Genomic DNA, 18,527 nt, shown 5'->3' on the forward strand with positions numbered 1-18,527 from the left:
ACTCCCCAAATACAGGTGTGCCAAGTTGGTAGCGTCATACCCAAGAAGAGACTAAAGGCTGTAAACGCTGCCAAAGGTGCTTCAACAAAGTACTGAGTAAAGGGTCTGAAAACTTATGTAAATGTGATATGTTTTTATTTTTAATACATTTGCTTTGTCACTATGGGGTAGTGTTTGAAGATTGAGGAGGGGAAAAAAACGATTTAAGACATTTTATAATTCTGTAAAGTAAGAAAATGTGCCGAACAACATTGCATTCACTGGCAGGACAATTCAAGCAAAGCCAATGTGGCGATAATGTATTGGGCCTATAGTAGAGGTCGACCGATTATGATTTTTCAACGCCGATACCTATTATTGGAGGACCAAAAAAAGCCGATACCAATATTTAAAAAAAAAATCAGACTATTTTTTTTCTTTATTTGTAATAATGCCAATAACAACAATACTGAATGAACACTTATTTTAACCTAATATAATACATCAATAAAAATCAATTTAGCCTCAAATAAATAATGACACATGTTCAATTTGGTTTAAATAATGCAAAAACAAAGTGTTGGAGAAGAAAGTAAAAGTGCAATATGTGCCATGTAAAAATGCTAACATTTAAGTTCCTTGCTCAGAACATGAGAACATATGAAAGCTGGTGGTTCCTTTACACATGAGTCTTCAATATTCCCAGGTAATAAGTTTTAGGTTGAAGTTATTATAGGAATTATAGGACCATCTCTCTATACCATTTGTATTTCATATAACTTTGACTATTGGATGTTCTTATAGGCACATTAGTATTGCCAGTGTAACAGTATAGCTTCCGTCCCTCTCCTTGCTCCTACCTGGGCTCGAACCAGGAACACATCGACAACAGACACCCTCGAAGCAGCGTTACCCATGTAGAGCAAGGGGAATAACTACTCCAAGTCTCAGAGCGAGTGACGTTTGAAACGCTATTAGCGCTCACCCCGCTAACTAGCTAGCCATTTCACGTCAGTTACACCAGCCTAATCTCGGGAGTTGATAGGCTTGAAGTCATAAACAGCGCTGTGCTTGCGAAGAGCTGCTGGCAAAACGCACGAAAGTGCTGTTTGAATGAATGCTTACGAGCCTGCTGCTGACTACCATCGCTCAGTCAGACTGCTCTATCAAATATCAAATCATAGACTTAATTATAACATAATAACACACAGAAATACGAGCCTTTGGTCATTAATATGGTTGAATCCGGAAACTATCATTTCGAAAACAAAACATTTGTTCTTTCAGTGAAATACGGAACCGTTCCGTATTTTATCTAACGGGTGGCATCCCTAAGTCTAAATATTCTTGTTACATTGCACAACCTTCAATGTTATGTCATAATTACGTAAAATTCTGGAAAATTAGTTCGCAATGAGCCAGGCTGCCCAAACTGTTGCATATACCCTGACTCTGCGTGCAATGAACGCAAGAGAAGTGACACAATTTCACCTGGTTAATATTGCCTGCTAACCTGGATTTCCTTTAGCTAAATATGCAGGTTTAAAAATATATACTTCTGTGTATTGATTTTAAGAAAGGCATTGGTGTTTAAGGTTTGGTACAGTGGTGCAACGATTGTGCTTTTTTCGCAAATGCGCTTTTGTTAAATCATCCCCCTGCGTTGCATCGAGTATATGCAACGCAGGACACGCTAGATAAACTAGTAATATCATCAACCATGTGTAGTTAACTAGTGATTATGATTGATTATTTTTTGTAAGATAAGTTTAATGCTAGCTAGCAACGTACCTTGGCTTCTTACTGCATTCGCGTAACCTCGTGGAGTGCAATGAGAGGCAGGTGGTTAGAGCGTTGGACTAGTTAACCGTAAGGTTGCAAGATTGAATCCCGGAGCTGACAAGGTAAAAAGCTGTCCTTCTGCCCCTGAACAAGGCAGTTAACCCACCATTCCTAGGCCGTCATTGAAAATAAGAATGTGTTCTTGACTGACTTGCCTAGTTAACCTTTCCTGGGATGCTAGCAGAGCGCCAAAGTCAAATAAATTACTACAAAAATCAAACTTTCGTGAAATCACACCTGTAAGATACCAAATTAAAGATACACGTGTTGTGAATCCAGCCAACATGTCAGTTTTCAAAAAGGCTTTTGGGTGAAAGCAAACGATGCTATTATCTGAGGGTAGCACCTCCGTTAACAAAGAGAGAAAACATATTTCAACCCTGCAGGCGCGAAACAAAACACAGAAATAAAAATATAAATCAGGCCTTACCTTTGACGAGCTTCTTTTGTTGGCAGTCCAATATGTCCCATAAACATCACAAATGGTCCTTTTGTTCGATTAATTCCGTCGATATATATCTATAATGTTCATTTATTTGGCGCGTTTGATCCAGAAAAACACTTACGAGACTGCAAAATATCTCAAAAGTTACCTGTAAACTTTGCCAAAACATTTCAAACTACTTTTGTAATACAACTTTAGGTATTTTTTAAAGTAAATAATCAATAAAGTTGAAGACGGGATGATCTGTGTTCAATACAGGAAAAAAACAAACTGACGCTACCTTTCTAGTCATCGGCCTCTATCTAACAGTACACTTGAAGTGACCCTCGTTTTCAACAGGGCTTCATTACACAAAGGAAAAACCTCAACCATTTTCTAAAGACTGGTGACATCCAGTGGAAGCAGTAGGAACTGCAAGAAGGTCCCTTAGAAATCTGGATTCCCAATGAAACCACATTGAAAAGAGAATGACCTCAAAAAAAAGATCTTTGTTTTTTCCTCGGGGTTTCGCCTGCTACATAAGTTCTGTTATACTCACAGACATGATTCAAACCGTTTTAGAAACTTCTGAGTGTTTTCTATCCAAATCTACTAATAATATGCATATCTTATTTTCTGGGGTTGAGGAGCGGGCAGTTGAATTTGGGCATGCATTTCATCCGGACGTGAAAATACTGCCCCGTCACCAAGAAGTTACTTTTTTTTAAATAGAAATAAAATAAATACATTTAAAAAATCAATAAGTGCATCGAGGACATCGTCCCCACAGTGACTGTATGTACATACCCCAACCAGAAGCCATGGATTACAGGCAACATACGCACTGAGCTAAAGGGTAGAGCTGCCACTTTCAAGGAGTGGAACTCTAACCCGGAAGCTTATAGGAAATCCCGCTATGCCCTCCGACGAAGCATCAAACAGGCAAAGCGTCAAGACAGAATTGTACTACACCGGCTCCGATGCTCGTCGGATGTGGCAGGGTTTGCAAACTATTACAGACTACAAAGGGAAGCACAGCTGAGAGCTGACACAAGCCTACCAGACAAGCTAAATAAATTATATGCTGGATTCGGGGCAAGTAACACTGAAACATGCATGAGAGCATCAGCTGTTCCGGACGACTGTGTGATCACTCTCTCCACAGCCGATGTGAGGACGTGTAGGACGTGTACTCCGAGCATGCACTGACCAACTGGCAAGTGTCTTTACTGACATTTTCAACCTCTTCCTGTCTGAATCTGTAATACCAACATATTTCAAGGAGAACACCATAGTCCCTGTGCCCAAGAACACTAGGGTATCCTACCGACCCATAGCACTCACGTTTGTAGCCATGAAGTGCTTTGATAGGCTGCTCATGGCTCACATCAAATCAAATGTATTTATATAGCCCTTCGTACATCAGCTGATATCTCAAAGTGCTGTACAGAAACCCAGCCTAAAACCCCAAACGGCAAGCAATGCAGGTGTAGAAGCACGGTGGCTAGGAAAAACTACCTAGAAAGGCCAAAACCTAGGAAGAAACCTAGAGAGGAACCAGGCTATGTGGGGTGGCCAGTCCTCTTCTGGCTGTGCCGGGTGGAGATTGTAACAGAACATGGCCAAGATGTTCAAATGTTCATAAATGACCAGCATGGTCATATAATAATAATAATCACAGGCAGAACAGTTGAAACTGGAGCAGCAGCACGGCTAGGTGGACTGGGGACAGCAAGGAGTCATGTCAGGTAGTCCTGAGGCATGGTCCTAGGGCTCAGGTCCTCCGAGAGAGAGAAAGAGAGAGAATTAGAGAGAGAATACTTAAATTCACACAGGACACCGGATAAGACAGGAGAAGTACTCCAGATATAACAAACTGAACAAACATCAACACCATTATCCCAGAAACGCTAGACCTACTCCAATTTGCATACCACCCCAACAGATCCACAGACGATGCAATCTCTATTGCACTCTACACTGCCCTTTCCCACCTGGACAAAAGGAACACCTATGTGAGAACGCTATTCATTGACAACAGCTCAGCGTTTAACACCATTGTTCCCTCAAAGCTCATCACTAAACTAAGGACCCTGGGATTAAGCACCTCTCTCTACAACTGGATCTTGGACGTCTTGATGGGCCTCCCCCAGCTGGTAAGGGTAAGCGACAACACATCCGCCACGCTTATCCTCAATACGGGGGCCCCCCCAGGGGTGCGTGCTCAGTCCCCTCCTGTACTCCCTGTTCACTCAGGACTGCTCGGCCAGGCACGACTCCAACACCATCATTATGTTGGCCGATGACACAACAGTGGTAGGCCTGATCACCGACAATGATGAGACAGCCTATAGGGAGGAGGTCGGAGACCTGACCGTGTGGTTCAAGGACAACAACCTCTCCCTCAATGTGATCAAGACAAAGGAGATGAATGTGGACCACAGGAAAGGAGGACCAAGCACGCCCCCATTCTCATCGACGGGGCTGTAGTTGAGCACGTTGAGAGCTTCCGGGCACGACAAAACCTATTCCCCCTCAGGAGACTGAAAATATTTGGCATGGGTCCTCAGATCCTCAAAAGGTTATACAGCTGCACCGTCGACAGCATCCTGACGGGTTGCATCACTGCCTGGTATGGCAACTGCTCGGCCTCCGACCGCAAGACACTACAGAAGGTAGTGCATATGGCCCAGTACATCACCGGGGCCAAGCTTCCTGCCATCCAGGACCTCTATACCAGGCGATGTCAGAGGAAGGCCCTACAAGGACTCCAGCCACCCTAGTCATAGACGGTTCTCTCTGCTACTGCACGGCAAGCGGTACCGGAGCGCCAAGTCTAGGTCCAAGAGGTTTCTAAACAGCTTCTACCCCCAAGCCTTGCCCCCCCCCCCCCCCGTCCCTTTTGCATTTCACCTGTTGTATTCGGCGCGTGTGACAAATCAATTTGATTTATAGCTTCCCAACAAAAAAACTTAACATGCACTTTTACAGACACATACTTAAACTGCTTACTTCCATTCATCTTCACTCGCACACTTTTTGCATTCTGAGGAGAACTGTTGACACATCATTCATCATTGAAAAGGATATGCATAAGTAACCTGCTGCATCTTTCCTCATTCAAAGTCTACTTGATCATTTAGGACTCAAATATAGGTGAGTCGATATCCAAATGAACTCAGCACATCCCGGGGGGGGGGGGGGTGCGCAAAACCCCCCCGGGATGTGCTGAGTTCATTTGGATGAAAGTTCCAATGAAAAGCTTTTAACACGCCTATTCACAGCCACTCAGCAAAAAGTGTGATGTTGGCTAAGTCTCTCCTGTCTGGAGACTGGAGAGTGTCCTCTGTCCTCTAGCTGAACTCTATATATAACGTTCCTGTATTATGCTTTTTAAATCTATCCAAACACGTTCTTTAGTAATTGTATATTTACAGTTAAGCCGTTTGCTGAGTTGCGCCTGCAGCATTATACAGTATTTGGATGAGCTGTATTGCATGGTTAGTACATGTGTGTGTGTTGAAGATTGATGCTACAGTATGTGTATAAACCCTGGGTCATATACACTGTGGCCAGTTTATTAGGTACACCAATCTGTACTGGGTCTGACCTCCCCCTTGCCTCCATAACAGTCTGAATTCTTCGCGGCACGGCCACATTGCTCAATTGGCCTAACGTGTGCCAGGAAAACATTCCCTACACCATTACGCCACCAGCCTGTACAGTTGACACCAGGCAGGATGGGCCATGGACTCATGCTGTTTATGCCAAATCCTGACTGCCATCAGCATAACTCGAGGAACTGGGATTTGTTGGCCTAGGCGACACTCAATTAATTGTGTTGGTGATTGCATGCCTGCTGGACCCACTTCCTCTTGTTTTTAGCTGATAGGAGTGGAACCCGGTGTGGTCGTCTGCTGCAATAGCCCATCCGTAACAAGGACGGATTAGTTATGCATTCCGAGATGCCGTTCTGCACACCACTGTTGTACTGCGTCTTAATTTGCCTGTTTGTGGTCGCTGAGTGAATGTTTTTTGTTTGACGCACCATTCTTGGTAAACCCTAGACTGTCATGCGTGAAAAGCCCAGGAAGGAGGCCGGTCATTTCTGAGATACTGGACCCGGCGCGCCTGGCACCGTCAACCATACCACGCTCAAAGTCTCTTAGATCACATGTTTTTCCCATTCTAACATTCAATCATACAGTAACTGGATGCCTGTCTGCATGCTTTATATAGCAAGCCATGGTCACGTGACTTACTCTCTGCAGGATAACTATTTTTGTGAACGGGGTGGTGTACCTAATAAACTGTCCACTGAGTATTTGTTAGGCACAAAATTGACTGAAACAGGGATGTACTACCTGGACTTGTCCAATAAGAAACTCTTGTTTTTTTTCCCCCCTTGCAAAACATTTTGAAACCTTTTCCATTATGTGCCCTAATGACTATGACCCTGCTGTCTGTGCCTTCCAGGTGGCTGGTATGTGTACCAGCAGAGGAACGAGGTGCACAACAACTGTGGCATAGAAATCTACTACCAGACAGACATGCAGACAACCCACGACAACATGCTGCTGGAGCTCTTCTGCCAGATCATCTCTGAGCCTTGCTTCAACACACTGCGCACCAAGGAACAGTTGGGTAAGACCACGCACACACACTCAAGTGGAGACTGGTATCTTGTAAAGTACTCAAATACAGTTGAACTCAAAACCCTGCAGTGAAAAGGGGACAGTAGACTGTGTGCAGTTAAACATAAACACTTTCCAGAATTTACAGTGAATTGTTTGACTTTCTCTCTCCTCAGGGTACATAGTGTTTAGCGGTCCGCGGCGCGCTAACGGGGTCCAGGGCCTGCGCTTCATCATCCAGTCGGAGAAGGCCCCCCACTACCTGGAGAGCCGGGTGGAGGCATTCCTAAAAGCCATGGAGATGTCTGTGGAGGAAATGAACGACGAGGCCTTCCAGAAACACATCCAGGCCCTGGCCATCCGCCGCCTGGACAAGCCCAAGAAGCTGGCCGCTGAGTGCGCCAAGTACTGGGGGGAGATCATCTCTCAGCAGTACAACTTCGACAGGGGTGAGCATGTGCAGACACAATGAGCAACACGCACATACACACCCTTTCCTTTACCTGGTCTGGAGGCCTAAGAGCTTTTTCCAAGTGATATCTGTGGGGAGTTTGCGTAGATGGTGTCGACTAAATTGGTATTCCTCCTCATCCTCATATTATAACTGCTAGGAGGCCTTTTTATATGGATAGGGGTTTTGAATGAAATATGCATTTATTTATATTGACATTTTTATATTGACATTCTGGAGGATCCCAGAGGGAAAGGAAGGATGTTTTCGCCGCAGAAATTGGCAACGATTAGGCCCCAGAATAAACTCCTGGAGCACACCTCGCCCAAGCAGCATCTCCTGAGTGCTATTATGGATTGTAATGGGCTGATTTGCTGGTAATCTGCCGTAAACCTCGATCCAGAACTCTTAGTAGGGAGAAGTGATGAAAACAATGTTCTCATTGTTAGAGGGAAGGAGGATGGGAGAAGACAGGGCAGCAACTGTCACCACTAATGTCATGATAGAAAGTGGAGCCTTGCCAATAGTGGGACATTGTACAGTAGGGGTGGCTGGTGACCCTGTAGGGCCTTGGTCACCAACCGGTCGATCACTGTCAACTGGTCAATCTTCAAGGCATTTCTAGTCACAACATTTCTGTAGAAAAGCCAACGATAAATGCTTGCGCTCCTTTTATAAAAAATAACAAAATTGTGTTGCGCAGTTGGCGGTAGGTGCACTTGATTCAGAAGCCCTGCGCACCAGTAGGTATTTTTGAACCTTTTTATTTGTATGAAAAGACAAACTCCGCCTACCCGGTGAATCGGAAGATCTGTGGCTAAATCGAGTGCGTCTACTGCTCAAATCACTGTGCCTATAGCATCCAGCAAGGTTTGATACTAGCCTACATGTGGAAGGTGGAAGACGGTGTCCCCTCTCTCTGGTCAGTCTCACTGGAAGGAGAGAGCAGGGACCATGAGAGGCTGACCCTCTGCTGCTCTTTCCCTCCCTCGCTGAGACTAATGCCGTGTTTAAAACAACTGCTAACTTTAGACATCGGACTTCAGTGCGTTCAAGACAACTGGGAACTCTGCGGGGGAAAAAATGATATCCGACTGGGGATTTTTTTTCTTTTGAACGGTCATCCAACTCACGTCATTCCAAGTCTGAAACTCATATTTCGAGAGCTCCAACTTGAAGATCACTGACGTCATGATTTTACCTTGTTTGTTTCCGAGTTCCCAGTTGTCTTGAAAGCACCATGACCATCAGATGCAGGAAACATCAGTCCAGTAAAATAAAAAAGCAAATTATTAGCAAATTATTTCAATTTATGCTCTGCTGCGCCTCACAAGTGCTACACCAACTGATATAGTTTGTCATCAAAGCTTGAGTTTTTAAATATACACTGAACAAAAATATAAACGCAACAATTTCAAAGATTTTACTGAGTTAGTTTATATCAGGAAATCAGTCAACTGAAATAAATTCATTAGGCCCTAATCAATTGTTTCCTCTTGACTGGGAATACAGATGATGTAAAAAAAAATGTAAGTGCGTGGATGAGAACCAGTCAGTATCTGGTGTGACCACCATTTGCATCATGCAGCGTGACATCGCTTTCGCGTAGAGTTTGTTCATTATAAAATGGTTTGAGAAGAACAATATTGCCAGGCATATAGCCAATATGCATTAGGCCTACTGCACAAACCTCATTCCTGCAGAACTTTTTAATTTGGTTAAATTTAAGTAGTTGAAAACAAATGAGTGGTAGATCTGGCTTTTTGACTACGAAAGTGAAATTACTACGGACCTCATTATCACAATACTTAGGTGACGATACGATATGTATTGCAATTCAATACTGTGATTTTAGTGCGATTTCGACGTTCCAAACATATGGCTCACTATATGTCTGCTGCAGAGTGACGAGAGAGCCATTAGAAAATAAAAGTCCTGAAATCAAATTAGCTGCCCACTTATGAAGATGGAGAACAAGCTATGAAGGAAAAATACTGTAATTTTGGTGCAGGTACAGCCAACTAGCGCAAAACATATTGCGGGATATCTCAAATCATCAACCTTTAGTCCAAAGTGTTTCCTGTTGTTTTCTAGATAACATTGAAGTGGCCTATCTGAAGACATTGACGAAAGAAAACATCATGCAGTTCTACCGGGTGAGTATAGTAGCTGCTCATCCATCTTCTGCATTCCGGTGTGTTGTTCAATCTGTCCTCCCTGAAAGATGGCACCTTGTTTCATTTAGAACCCTCCACCACTCTTATCCACGTCCTGGTTCTATTCATAGCTGTAGAGGTTACGCTGACACGGTATGCTGTGCTCACAGAATATCCACAACAGTGGAGGCTCCTTAGAGGAGGAAGGGGAGGACCATCCTCAGTGAATTTCATACAACAAAACAAAAACATTTGAAAAGTTAGCCTTTTTAGATCAAACTATACTAAATATATTCACTCCACCAAATAATTGATTAAGACACACTGTTTTGCGATGAAGGTCTACAGTAGCCTCAACAGCACCCCCTATAGACTTACACAGTAATTACGACAACTTCTGGAGGATGTCCTCCGACCCATCAGAGCTCTTGCTGCATGAACTGACGTGTTGTCCACCCAATCGAAGAATCAGATAATGAATCTAGTACTGAAAGCATAAGCTACAGCTAGCTAGCACTGCAGTTTGTTAGTTGACTCAGAGAGAGACAATAGTAGAACTGTTTTGAACTAATTTCTTCCAAAATGAACGAGAAGCAAGAGCTATATTTCTCTTTCACTTAACTAGCAAATGCAGTTAGCCTACTAAAACACCCTGCTCAAACAGAGGGATACTATGTTAGCTAGCTGGCTATGACTATCCAACACAACACTGGAACTCTTCCAAGTCAAGGTAAGCTTTTGGTTTGACTTATTTATTGCCACTGGGGCCTGCCGGTGTAAGTTCTAAACTTCTTACTTGACTGTACATTGTACCGGGGCGGCAGGTAGCCTAGTGGTTAGAGCGTTCGGCCAGTAACTGAAAGATTGCTGGATCGAATCGCCGAGCTGACAAGGTAAAAAATCTGTCGTTCTGACCCTGAGCAAGGCAGTTAACCCACTTCCCCGGTGCCGAAGACGTGGGTGTCAATTAAGGCAGCCCTCCGCACCTCTCTGATTCAGAGGGGTTGGGTTAAATGCAGAAGACACATTTCAGTTGAAGGCATTTAGTTGTACAACTGACTAGGTATTCCCCTTTTCCCTAACGTTGCTGCATGATTGTAGCGGGTTTACTAATGCGTTAGTTCTATTAGCTATGTTGACTATGACATTACTTTAGCTAATATGGTGACAACAATGTAATTTCTTTATTTAACTAGGCAAGTCAGTTAACTTTTTATGGCTGCAGGGGCAGTATTGAGTAGCTTGGATGAAAAGGTGCCCATAGTAAACGGCCAGCTTCTCAGTCTCAGTTGCTAATAATATGCATATTATTATTATTGGATAGAAAACACTCTAAAGTTTCCAAAACTGTCAAAATATTGTCTGAGAGTATAACAGAACTGATATTGCAGGAGAAACCCTGAGGAAAATCAAAACAGGAAGTGGCTTCTATTTTGAAAACTCCATGTTCCATAGCCTCCCTTTGCTGGATATGAACCAGATTCCTTTTCCTATCGCTTCCTCAAGGTGTCAACAGTCTTCAGACTTGGTTCAGGCTTTTATTTTGAAAAATGAGCCAGAACGATAACATCGCGTCAAGTGGTCATATGAGTTTTGCTCGCGCAACAGAGTTTGGATAGGTATTGCTTTTCCCTCTCCTACTGTGAAAGACATTTGCGGTTGATATATTATTGATTATATATTTTAAAAACAACCTGAGGATTGATTATAAAAAACGTTTGACATGTTTCTGTGGACATTATGGAAACTATTTGGAATTTTCGTCTGCGTTGTCTTGACCGCTCTTTCCTGTGGAATTGCTTAACATAACGCGGCAAACAAACTGAGGTATTTTGGATATAAAAATAATATTTTTGGAACAAAAGGAACATTTGTGTAACTGGGAGTCTCGTGAGTGAAAACATCCGAAGATCATCAAAGGTAAACAATTAATTTGATTGCTTTTCTGATTTTTGTGACCAAGCTACCTGATGCTAAGTGTACTTAATGTTTTGTTGTGCGATCGATAAATTTACACAAACGCTTGGATTGCTTTCGCTGTAAAGCATCATTTCAAAATCTGACACGACAGGTGGATTAACAAAAGGCTAAGCTGTGTTTTCCTATATTGCACTTGTGATTTCATGAATATAAATATTTATAGTAATATTTATTGCATGTAGCGCTATGCTATTCAGCGGTTGTTGATGACACTTGTCCCGTTAGTGGGATTGCAGCCATAACAAGTAAAGGACAAATTCTTATTTACACTTACGGCCTACCCCAACCAAACCCGGACGACGCTGGGCCAATTATGCGCCGCCCCAAGGGACTCCCAATCACGGCCAGATGTGATACAGCCTGGAATCGAACCAGGGTCTGTAGTGATGCCTTTTGCACTGCGATGCAGTGCCGTAGACTGCTGCGCTCCTCGGGGAGCCCAAAGTTGTGGGTAGCGGTTATGATATGGTTTGGCTTCGAAAGGTTTTTTTCGTCTGGTCACATACAGCTGTTGCATTAAAGTCCAAAAGCAAAGGGAACAGGTGAGAGGAGAGCGCATAAAGATGTGAATGGATGCAACCTTTGATGCTATGAAAGTGAACTGTGTTTACGTGTGACCAGGGGTGTATTCATTCTGCCGATTCTGTGGGGAAAAGTTTCTTAAATGGAAGCAAATGGAACGAAACGGGGATAAACATGCATGAATTTGTCCAATAGAAACTCTAGTTTGAAACTGTTGAACTAATGATTACACCCTTGATCAGCTAGATGCAGGCAAGAGTGTGCAAGATGGTATTGAATCTGATACCTCTTTTTTTTTTTCCTCGACCTCTTGAAATGTTGTAGCAACCTGATGGGTATAGGGAAATTGAGTATCATGTAGTAGCCTAAACCTATCACTTTTACATTGAACTGGGTGAATGAAATATGAATGACAGTTAACCAATATGCTGTAATAGAAATAAGGCCATGCTCATGAAAATAAATTGTCCTACCTTATCTTAAACTGCACTGATCCACAACCATAACAAGGGTCAGGGTGGTGTTTCAAGAGGATAAGGGGACCAAGGATAGCGAAGCAATGAGACTTCCCATATTTCTACCTCAGCAGAAGCAACACAGGCCCCATGCAGAATATTTTCATTGTGTAATACATTTCACCATACCCGCCCCCCCCCTCCACAGATTTATGACTGTGGAATCCACTTTGTTCCGATGTAGGAGACTGGAAACTTTCTTCACCCCATTATAATACATTTTTCGCAGACAGTGACTTCAATTAAATGCCGTCTCTTCTCTGTGTCTATCTAACTCTTGTCTCTCTCTCTCTGTAGGATCTGTTGGCTGTGGATGCACCCAAAAGGCACAAGGTGTCTGTGCATGTCCTGTCTAGGGAGATGGACTCCTGTGAGTACTGTACAAGTGATGGAGAGTTTTTGTTGGGGGGATAGAAGTTCAGTTTGTCAGTGTGAATGTGTTGCTTTGACTGTTTTTAACAGTTGTTTAAATGTCTCTGTCCTTTTGTTTAGGCCCAGTCGTGGGCGAGTTCCCTGCCCAGAATGACGTAAACCTGGTCCCTGCCCCCTCCTTGCCACAGGTAATGTAGTCATCCTTTTATAACACAGGAGGAGAGTGCGTCTGTGATGGAGAATTAGAAGAATTATGTAACTTTTTGGGTGATGTGTTAACGTCTGTAATACACTGACCTGTCCCTCTGTGTACAGCCTACGTTGGTCCAGGACATGACCGAGTTCAAGAGGAGCCTTCCCCTCTTTCCCCTGGCCAAGCCCCACATCAATTTCATGGCTGCCAAACTGTGAGGATCGGGCAGCCCTGCCCCCAGAGCAGCATGGGAGCACTGTGGTGGGGGGTGCCCTGCTCTGTCCTCCCCACTCTGTCCCCCCCACTCTGTCCCCCCAGGCAACAGGAGTCAGGAACACACTCATCTGACTAAGCCTGCATGTGTGTGTATCTGTGTGTGGTAGGCTGGAGGCTACTAGGAGGCACTTGGAAATGTGTTTGATTCCCACAACTTGGCTGTGGATCTCATCATAGCTCCGTGTAAGAGTAGAGGACACACAATTTTAGTCTCATGGAAAACCCCACCAACACACATTCGCAAAAATGTATAGAATGTTGAAGCAGGGCTCCTATTATAGAGGAATAGTAATAACTTAAACAACCACAAGGCCGGGAACCCTGTAAACCAGTACAAGTACCCCTTGACACTTTATAATGGAAGTGTTTTTAGTTGATTTAGCCACAAGGACATGCGGCTGTGGTGAGAGTAAACTGTTGGTTAATGATGATTATGTGAAGCTTTTGAGGTGTAGGAGGATAGCTCTGCAAAGGGTGTACATAATATCATTTTAGACACGCCGGACACATACTTTCTTATGTACACGTGCGACGCATCAAGGCACAGTGACAACTCCCTGAGTTGATATCACAAAGACTGTGTTTAAATAAGATGAATGTGAAACACACTATTTTGGACACCATTTCAGTTGATCAGCCTTATGGAAACGATTCTGTTTTAATCCATGATGTACAGGTTTTGAGATCTGACTATTTATTTTTTAACTGGTAAAATGTCAGGGCCCATTTGGTGGAGAGGTGTCCCATGAAGCTTTTCTTTTGAACTAGTGCTCTATAGGGTTGTATTATCCAAGCATCATCTCAGGGTCCCTCTAATCGTTTGCTTTTATTTGAGATTGAAGAAAAATAAACATATTTAAATGTCTGTCATTTATGTTAATTACTTGTTTGGAGTTATACATTTTTCTTTTTATAGCTTTTATGCTTGTTAATACTTTAATCTGAATTGTGTTCGACTGGTGATTTATTGCATAGGTGTCCGTCTGTTCCCCCCCCCCCCCGTCCCCCCGTCCCCATCTTTCTCCATTTGAGACAAAGGTTGTACCTTTTTAAAAGGGGGTGGGGGATGGTCTACTACCAATCTGGACCAATGGATGCACATATCACAGCAGTGTCTGGACTTTGACAGCCAGCCAACTGCACTTTGCCTCTGTTGGTCAGGATTGGGGTCATTTTAATCTTAAAGATGCTATCCTTCAGATAAACAAAGGACTGCTATAGATTGTCTGGTGGGGTAAACAGATTTAGTCTTTTCTCAGGACACCCTTTAAAATCATATTTTGTCTGAAGTGTTTCAATAGAGGCCTATGTATGGAGGGTGAAGGTGTAGTCGGGCCTGTGTTTCTCAATATGCACTTCTCACTAAGCAATAAACTGGGGAACCTGAGAGTAGTGTGGCTTTAAACACACTAATGGCCTCTGTACTGTTACGTAGAAGTGGGGGACACTGCATTCTTGAGTCCTTGCTCTCATCCAGCCTAATGGACACACTGAAAGGTGGAAGTGGCATGTGATGCATGGATAGTACTCATGTCAGTGCCATGTCTGTCTCTATACCATGGCCTAGTCTCTCAGGTGTTAACAAGCCTTGCCAAGTCAAACCACTGCTGGCGTCAACCACTCTTTGATACAGCAAATGTCTCCCATATGTTCTCAGGCCTATATATCAACTAAGGTCAACGTAATGTGTTTTACCACAAGGTAGAAACTAATATTTCTTATGGATTTATGTTCAAACTTTTTTCTAAAGGAAGTACAGCTGTATACTGAAATACCTAACATTCCCTTGAATTCCACTGGTTTGTTCAGTGCTTACCTTACAATGGTAGGGACCAATAACTGACCTGCAGGCTGTGTTCCTTTGGTAGGAATAACAGTCTCTTGCAACCAGTAATCATTGCTTGCTAATGTATTTAGGGGGAAACCAAGCAGTTTTCATAAGTAATCCGTATACACTCAAAAATGGGAATAACTGTGCAGGTTCATTTTGCGATACTGGGTTGCATTCATTAGGCACCAAACAGAGGGACTACCTGAACTTGTCTGATAAATGCTTGTTTTGATTTTGTTGCAAAATATTTTGCTACGCTGTGCCCTACTGAATACCAGCCTGATCAAATGGAAGGCGGTTCAGTGGACACTGCTGTAAATTGGCTGGTTGAGTTACTGCAGACGTTCAGGGCTCAGTAATGCAGGAGTGCTTAAGTCTTACATTTTCTCCTGTGTTTATCTAATAAATCACTGTATACTGGAACAAATAGTTGTCTGTTATTGAAATGTCAACGCAGGATTTGTATCCCAGATATAGCTGCCTCCGAAGATCACGCTATACATCAACATGCTACGAAATGGTGGTTCATTCAAGCTGTTTTACAGCCATAGTAGCCCCTTGTTCATGTCTAAGGAATTGATTGAATCTGTCCTACAGTGTGCATCTGGACCTTAGAATAGACTCAACACATCCACTTCAAGGTTAAAAAAAATACATTTATAATCTACCATGAAACTATAAATTCAATTTAAGTCACAATACATTTTCTTTACAGTGAATTTAAAAGCTGAGCTGACCAGAGATTACATCCATCTACCATGCTAAATTAATATTCTAGTGGTTGGTTTATAGCATGCCTTTTTCACACCATTAGATTTAAGGAGTGGGACAGTTCTCACATTTGTTTATTGGACAAGATAGATGGAGAGTTGCTACAAATAGCAGTGGACCAGATTCAAACCCATGGTGTATGTGTTCCGGAGGCAGCAGCTTAGACCACCTGTATATGGTTCTACAACTGCCTTGAGGCAAATGCACAAAAATAAATCTGGTTTTTAGCAAGGAATTATGTGGCGTATTGTGATTTAGGTTAAAAGATATGAGCCGCTTGCACATTGAATTCGCTCTCATCCCATGGAGTAGAAGACATCTGTGCACTGATTGGGTATTTCATAAGAAAAAAATAGAAGTGACCTGTAGGGTCACAAATTAACAAAGTTTGATGGAGCATTCTTCAAACCAAAAAGGCATGACTTTGAAGGAGTACAAACCAGCAGGGGTGACAAAGGCAGTCTTGTCCTGACTAGCGTGATCCATTGACACCTGCCAATAGCCACTGTTCAGATCCAGATTACTAAAGATGGATGCTCCTGCCAGAGATTCCAGTATGTCATTTATGTTTGGTAGAGGGTAGGCATCACTTTCTGTTATGGCATTCGGCTTCCTGTAGTCCACACAGAATCGATATCCACCATCTTTCTTAGGAATCAGGACAACCGGAGAAGCCCATCCGGAAAAAGAAGGTTCCACAATTCCATTCTCCAACATGCTTTTGAGCTGTTCATTGAGAATTGCCTGTTTGGCGGGGGACAGCCTGTAGGGACGCTGCTTAATGGGGACCTCATGCCGGGTATAGATTTTGTGTTTGAAGACGGTTGTACGGCCGAGTGTAAGAGTACAGACCTCACTGTTCACGTCCAACATCTGGGATAGCTGCCACCTTTCATCATCCGACAGACATGCTTGTTTGATGTAGAAATCAGCATCAGGTTTGCTTTTGCTCTCGGATAGAAGGGCGGTAATCAGGGTGATAGTTGGGTTCTCAGACTTCACTGGTGGAACATGTCTTTGTCTCTTTATATTTTCTCTGTCTCTGACTTGACCTTGTCCGGACTCTGCATAATGTAGCAGGCTCCAACCTGAAATCAGTGCATTACCAGGTTGAAATGGATGAGGCTGAGAATAGTCAGTGCAGCCGATAGGAGGGTTCGGACATCGAGATGGTCAGTCCACTGAAGAACAGGAAGTCTAGGCCAGTCTCCCTCCTCCCATGTTCGTAGCTCCTCATGAGGTAATGCCATGTTCTGCCACAGGGCCTCTTGCATCAGGGTGTAAGATGCCCGTGTCGATTATGGCCTTCCCTCTTTTGTTATTAAATAACTAAAAATTGAATTAGTGGGAACACTTGAGGCATACGAGTAAAAAACACCCTCAAAGGTAGAATCCGATACAGCAATTGCAGAATAAATGAAATATGTACAGACAATCACACTTTCATGAGGTTCGTACTATGCTTCTAAAATAGATGAATGATGACTATGCATTTTCACCAATGGAAACATGAGTGGCAATGTCTGAAGAGAGCAGCAGGCAAGATGTTCCTTCAAATAATAATCTCTTAGTGATAAAGATACTTTATTCTTATTTCTCTGAAAACACAGGAAAGCAATATTCCTCAAACCGTTCACATTGGCAATTTATTTCTAAAACTTTCCTGCCTAATAATTACACCTGTCCCAGATTTCTTAAAATAAGCAAGCGCTGGTTATGTAAAAAAAAAATACTCAACTCGCTACTGCAGTGCGGCAGTCACATTCCTGTGTGCAATATGCATAAGTGTGTGTGTCTGCGTCCGCGCATGTCTGTATTAGTCTACGTGTTTTAAAAACGCAACAGATCATGGCGATAGTCATACAGCACAAATGTCAGCAGCATAGGACAATGACTCTGCAGAGAGCAGAAACAGAATGTGAGGCGAGGCTGCTCAGAGGGGTACAAGAGGTAGGGGGCAGCAATGATCCCTGTGTCTGTCCGACAGTGTTCCTGCTCAGAGTTCACTGTTCCGCTCCACCCACTCCCCCTTTGTGTCAGTGTGTCTGTCTGTCTGTCCAGGCTTCCTCTGCCTCGGGGAAGTTGAGGATCTTGCGGTGGGCTTGCCTCTGGTACTGCTGCTGTTTGAAGTACACCTTAAACGCTCCCTTGACGGCCACAAACGCAATCCCACCCTGCAGACAGGACACAAAGAACAAAAGGTCAGGGTGAGGGATGGAGTCTTGAGGTCTGACAAACACCGCTCTAGCTCTCACCTCTCACCACAGATGCGGAAGTGCGACATAGGCGGATTGAGATACATCTCTAGCTTAAACTGCCATTTTGTTGAATTTATGCTAATTAGATTTCTGCGGGGGTGCAGACATCGACCTTAGGGGGTTAAAGGGAACCTGATTGTGAGGGTCTGTGTGGGGCAGAGGAGACGGAATGTCCAGAAGGGGAAGCACAGGTCATATAACAGACAAGCCCTGCCACTTTGGTTGCCTGGCTGGAAGCGCACTCTCAGGTGTGTGAGTGTGTGTCTAAAACAAGGGTATTCAACTGGGGGTGCTGCAGAGGGTCCGCAAAAATATAAAACACA

The 18,527-nt window shown here is 43.4% G+C and overlaps 2 protein-coding genes across 4 annotated transcripts in view; one reads left to right on the forward strand and one right to left on the reverse strand.

The window, feature by feature from the left end:
• The first annotated feature begins 6,701 nt into the window (after nucleotides 1–6,701).
• On the forward strand, nucleotides 6,702–15,596 carry LOC139410123 (insulin-degrading enzyme-like). Its single transcript, XM_071155571.1, has 6 exons — nucleotides 6,702–6,889; nucleotides 7,056–7,328; nucleotides 9,425–9,486; nucleotides 12,801–12,873; nucleotides 12,996–13,063; nucleotides 13,191–15,596. Exons 1-6 carry the CDS (start codon nucleotides 6,796–6,798, stop codon nucleotides 13,284–13,286), a joined length of 666 nt encoding a protein of 221 aa, XP_071011672.1. The 5' UTR covers nucleotides 6,702–6,795; the 3' UTR covers nucleotides 13,287–15,596.
• The window catches only part of LOC139410100 (E3 ubiquitin-protein ligase MARCHF5), a 52,538-nt gene continuing 49,602 nt past the window's right edge, over nucleotides 15,592–18,527 (reverse strand). For all 3 annotated transcript variants that reach the window (XM_071155553.1, XM_071155547.1, XM_071155559.1), the window contains exon 6: nucleotides 15,592–18,120. In XM_071155553.1, the coding sequence (XP_071011654.1) occupies nucleotides 17,983–18,120 (138 nt within the window). In that variant the 3' untranslated portion in view covers nucleotides 15,592–17,982. The remainder of the gene's footprint in view (nucleotides 18,121–18,527) is intronic.

The sequence above is a fragment of the Oncorhynchus clarkii genome, chromosome 1 (assembly GCF_045791955.1).
Source record: "Oncorhynchus clarkii lewisi isolate Uvic-CL-2024 chromosome 1, UVic_Ocla_1.0, whole genome shotgun sequence".
Taxonomy (NCBI): domain Eukaryota; kingdom Metazoa; phylum Chordata; class Actinopteri; order Salmoniformes; family Salmonidae; genus Oncorhynchus; species Oncorhynchus clarkii.

Coding starts and splice junctions, on each gene's coding strand:
- LOC139410123 (XM_071155571.1), top strand. CDS start 6,796: ATGCAGACAACCCACGACAACATGCTGCTGGAGCTCTTCTGCCAGATC. Junction 9,487..12,800: donor ACATCATGCAGTTCTACCGG/GTGAGTATAGTA, acceptor CTCTCTCTGTAG/GATCTGTTGGCTGTGGATGC. Junction 12,874..12,995: donor GTCTAGGGAGATGGACTCCT/GTGAGTACTGTA, acceptor CCTTTTGTTTAG/GCCCAGTCGTGGGCGAGTTC.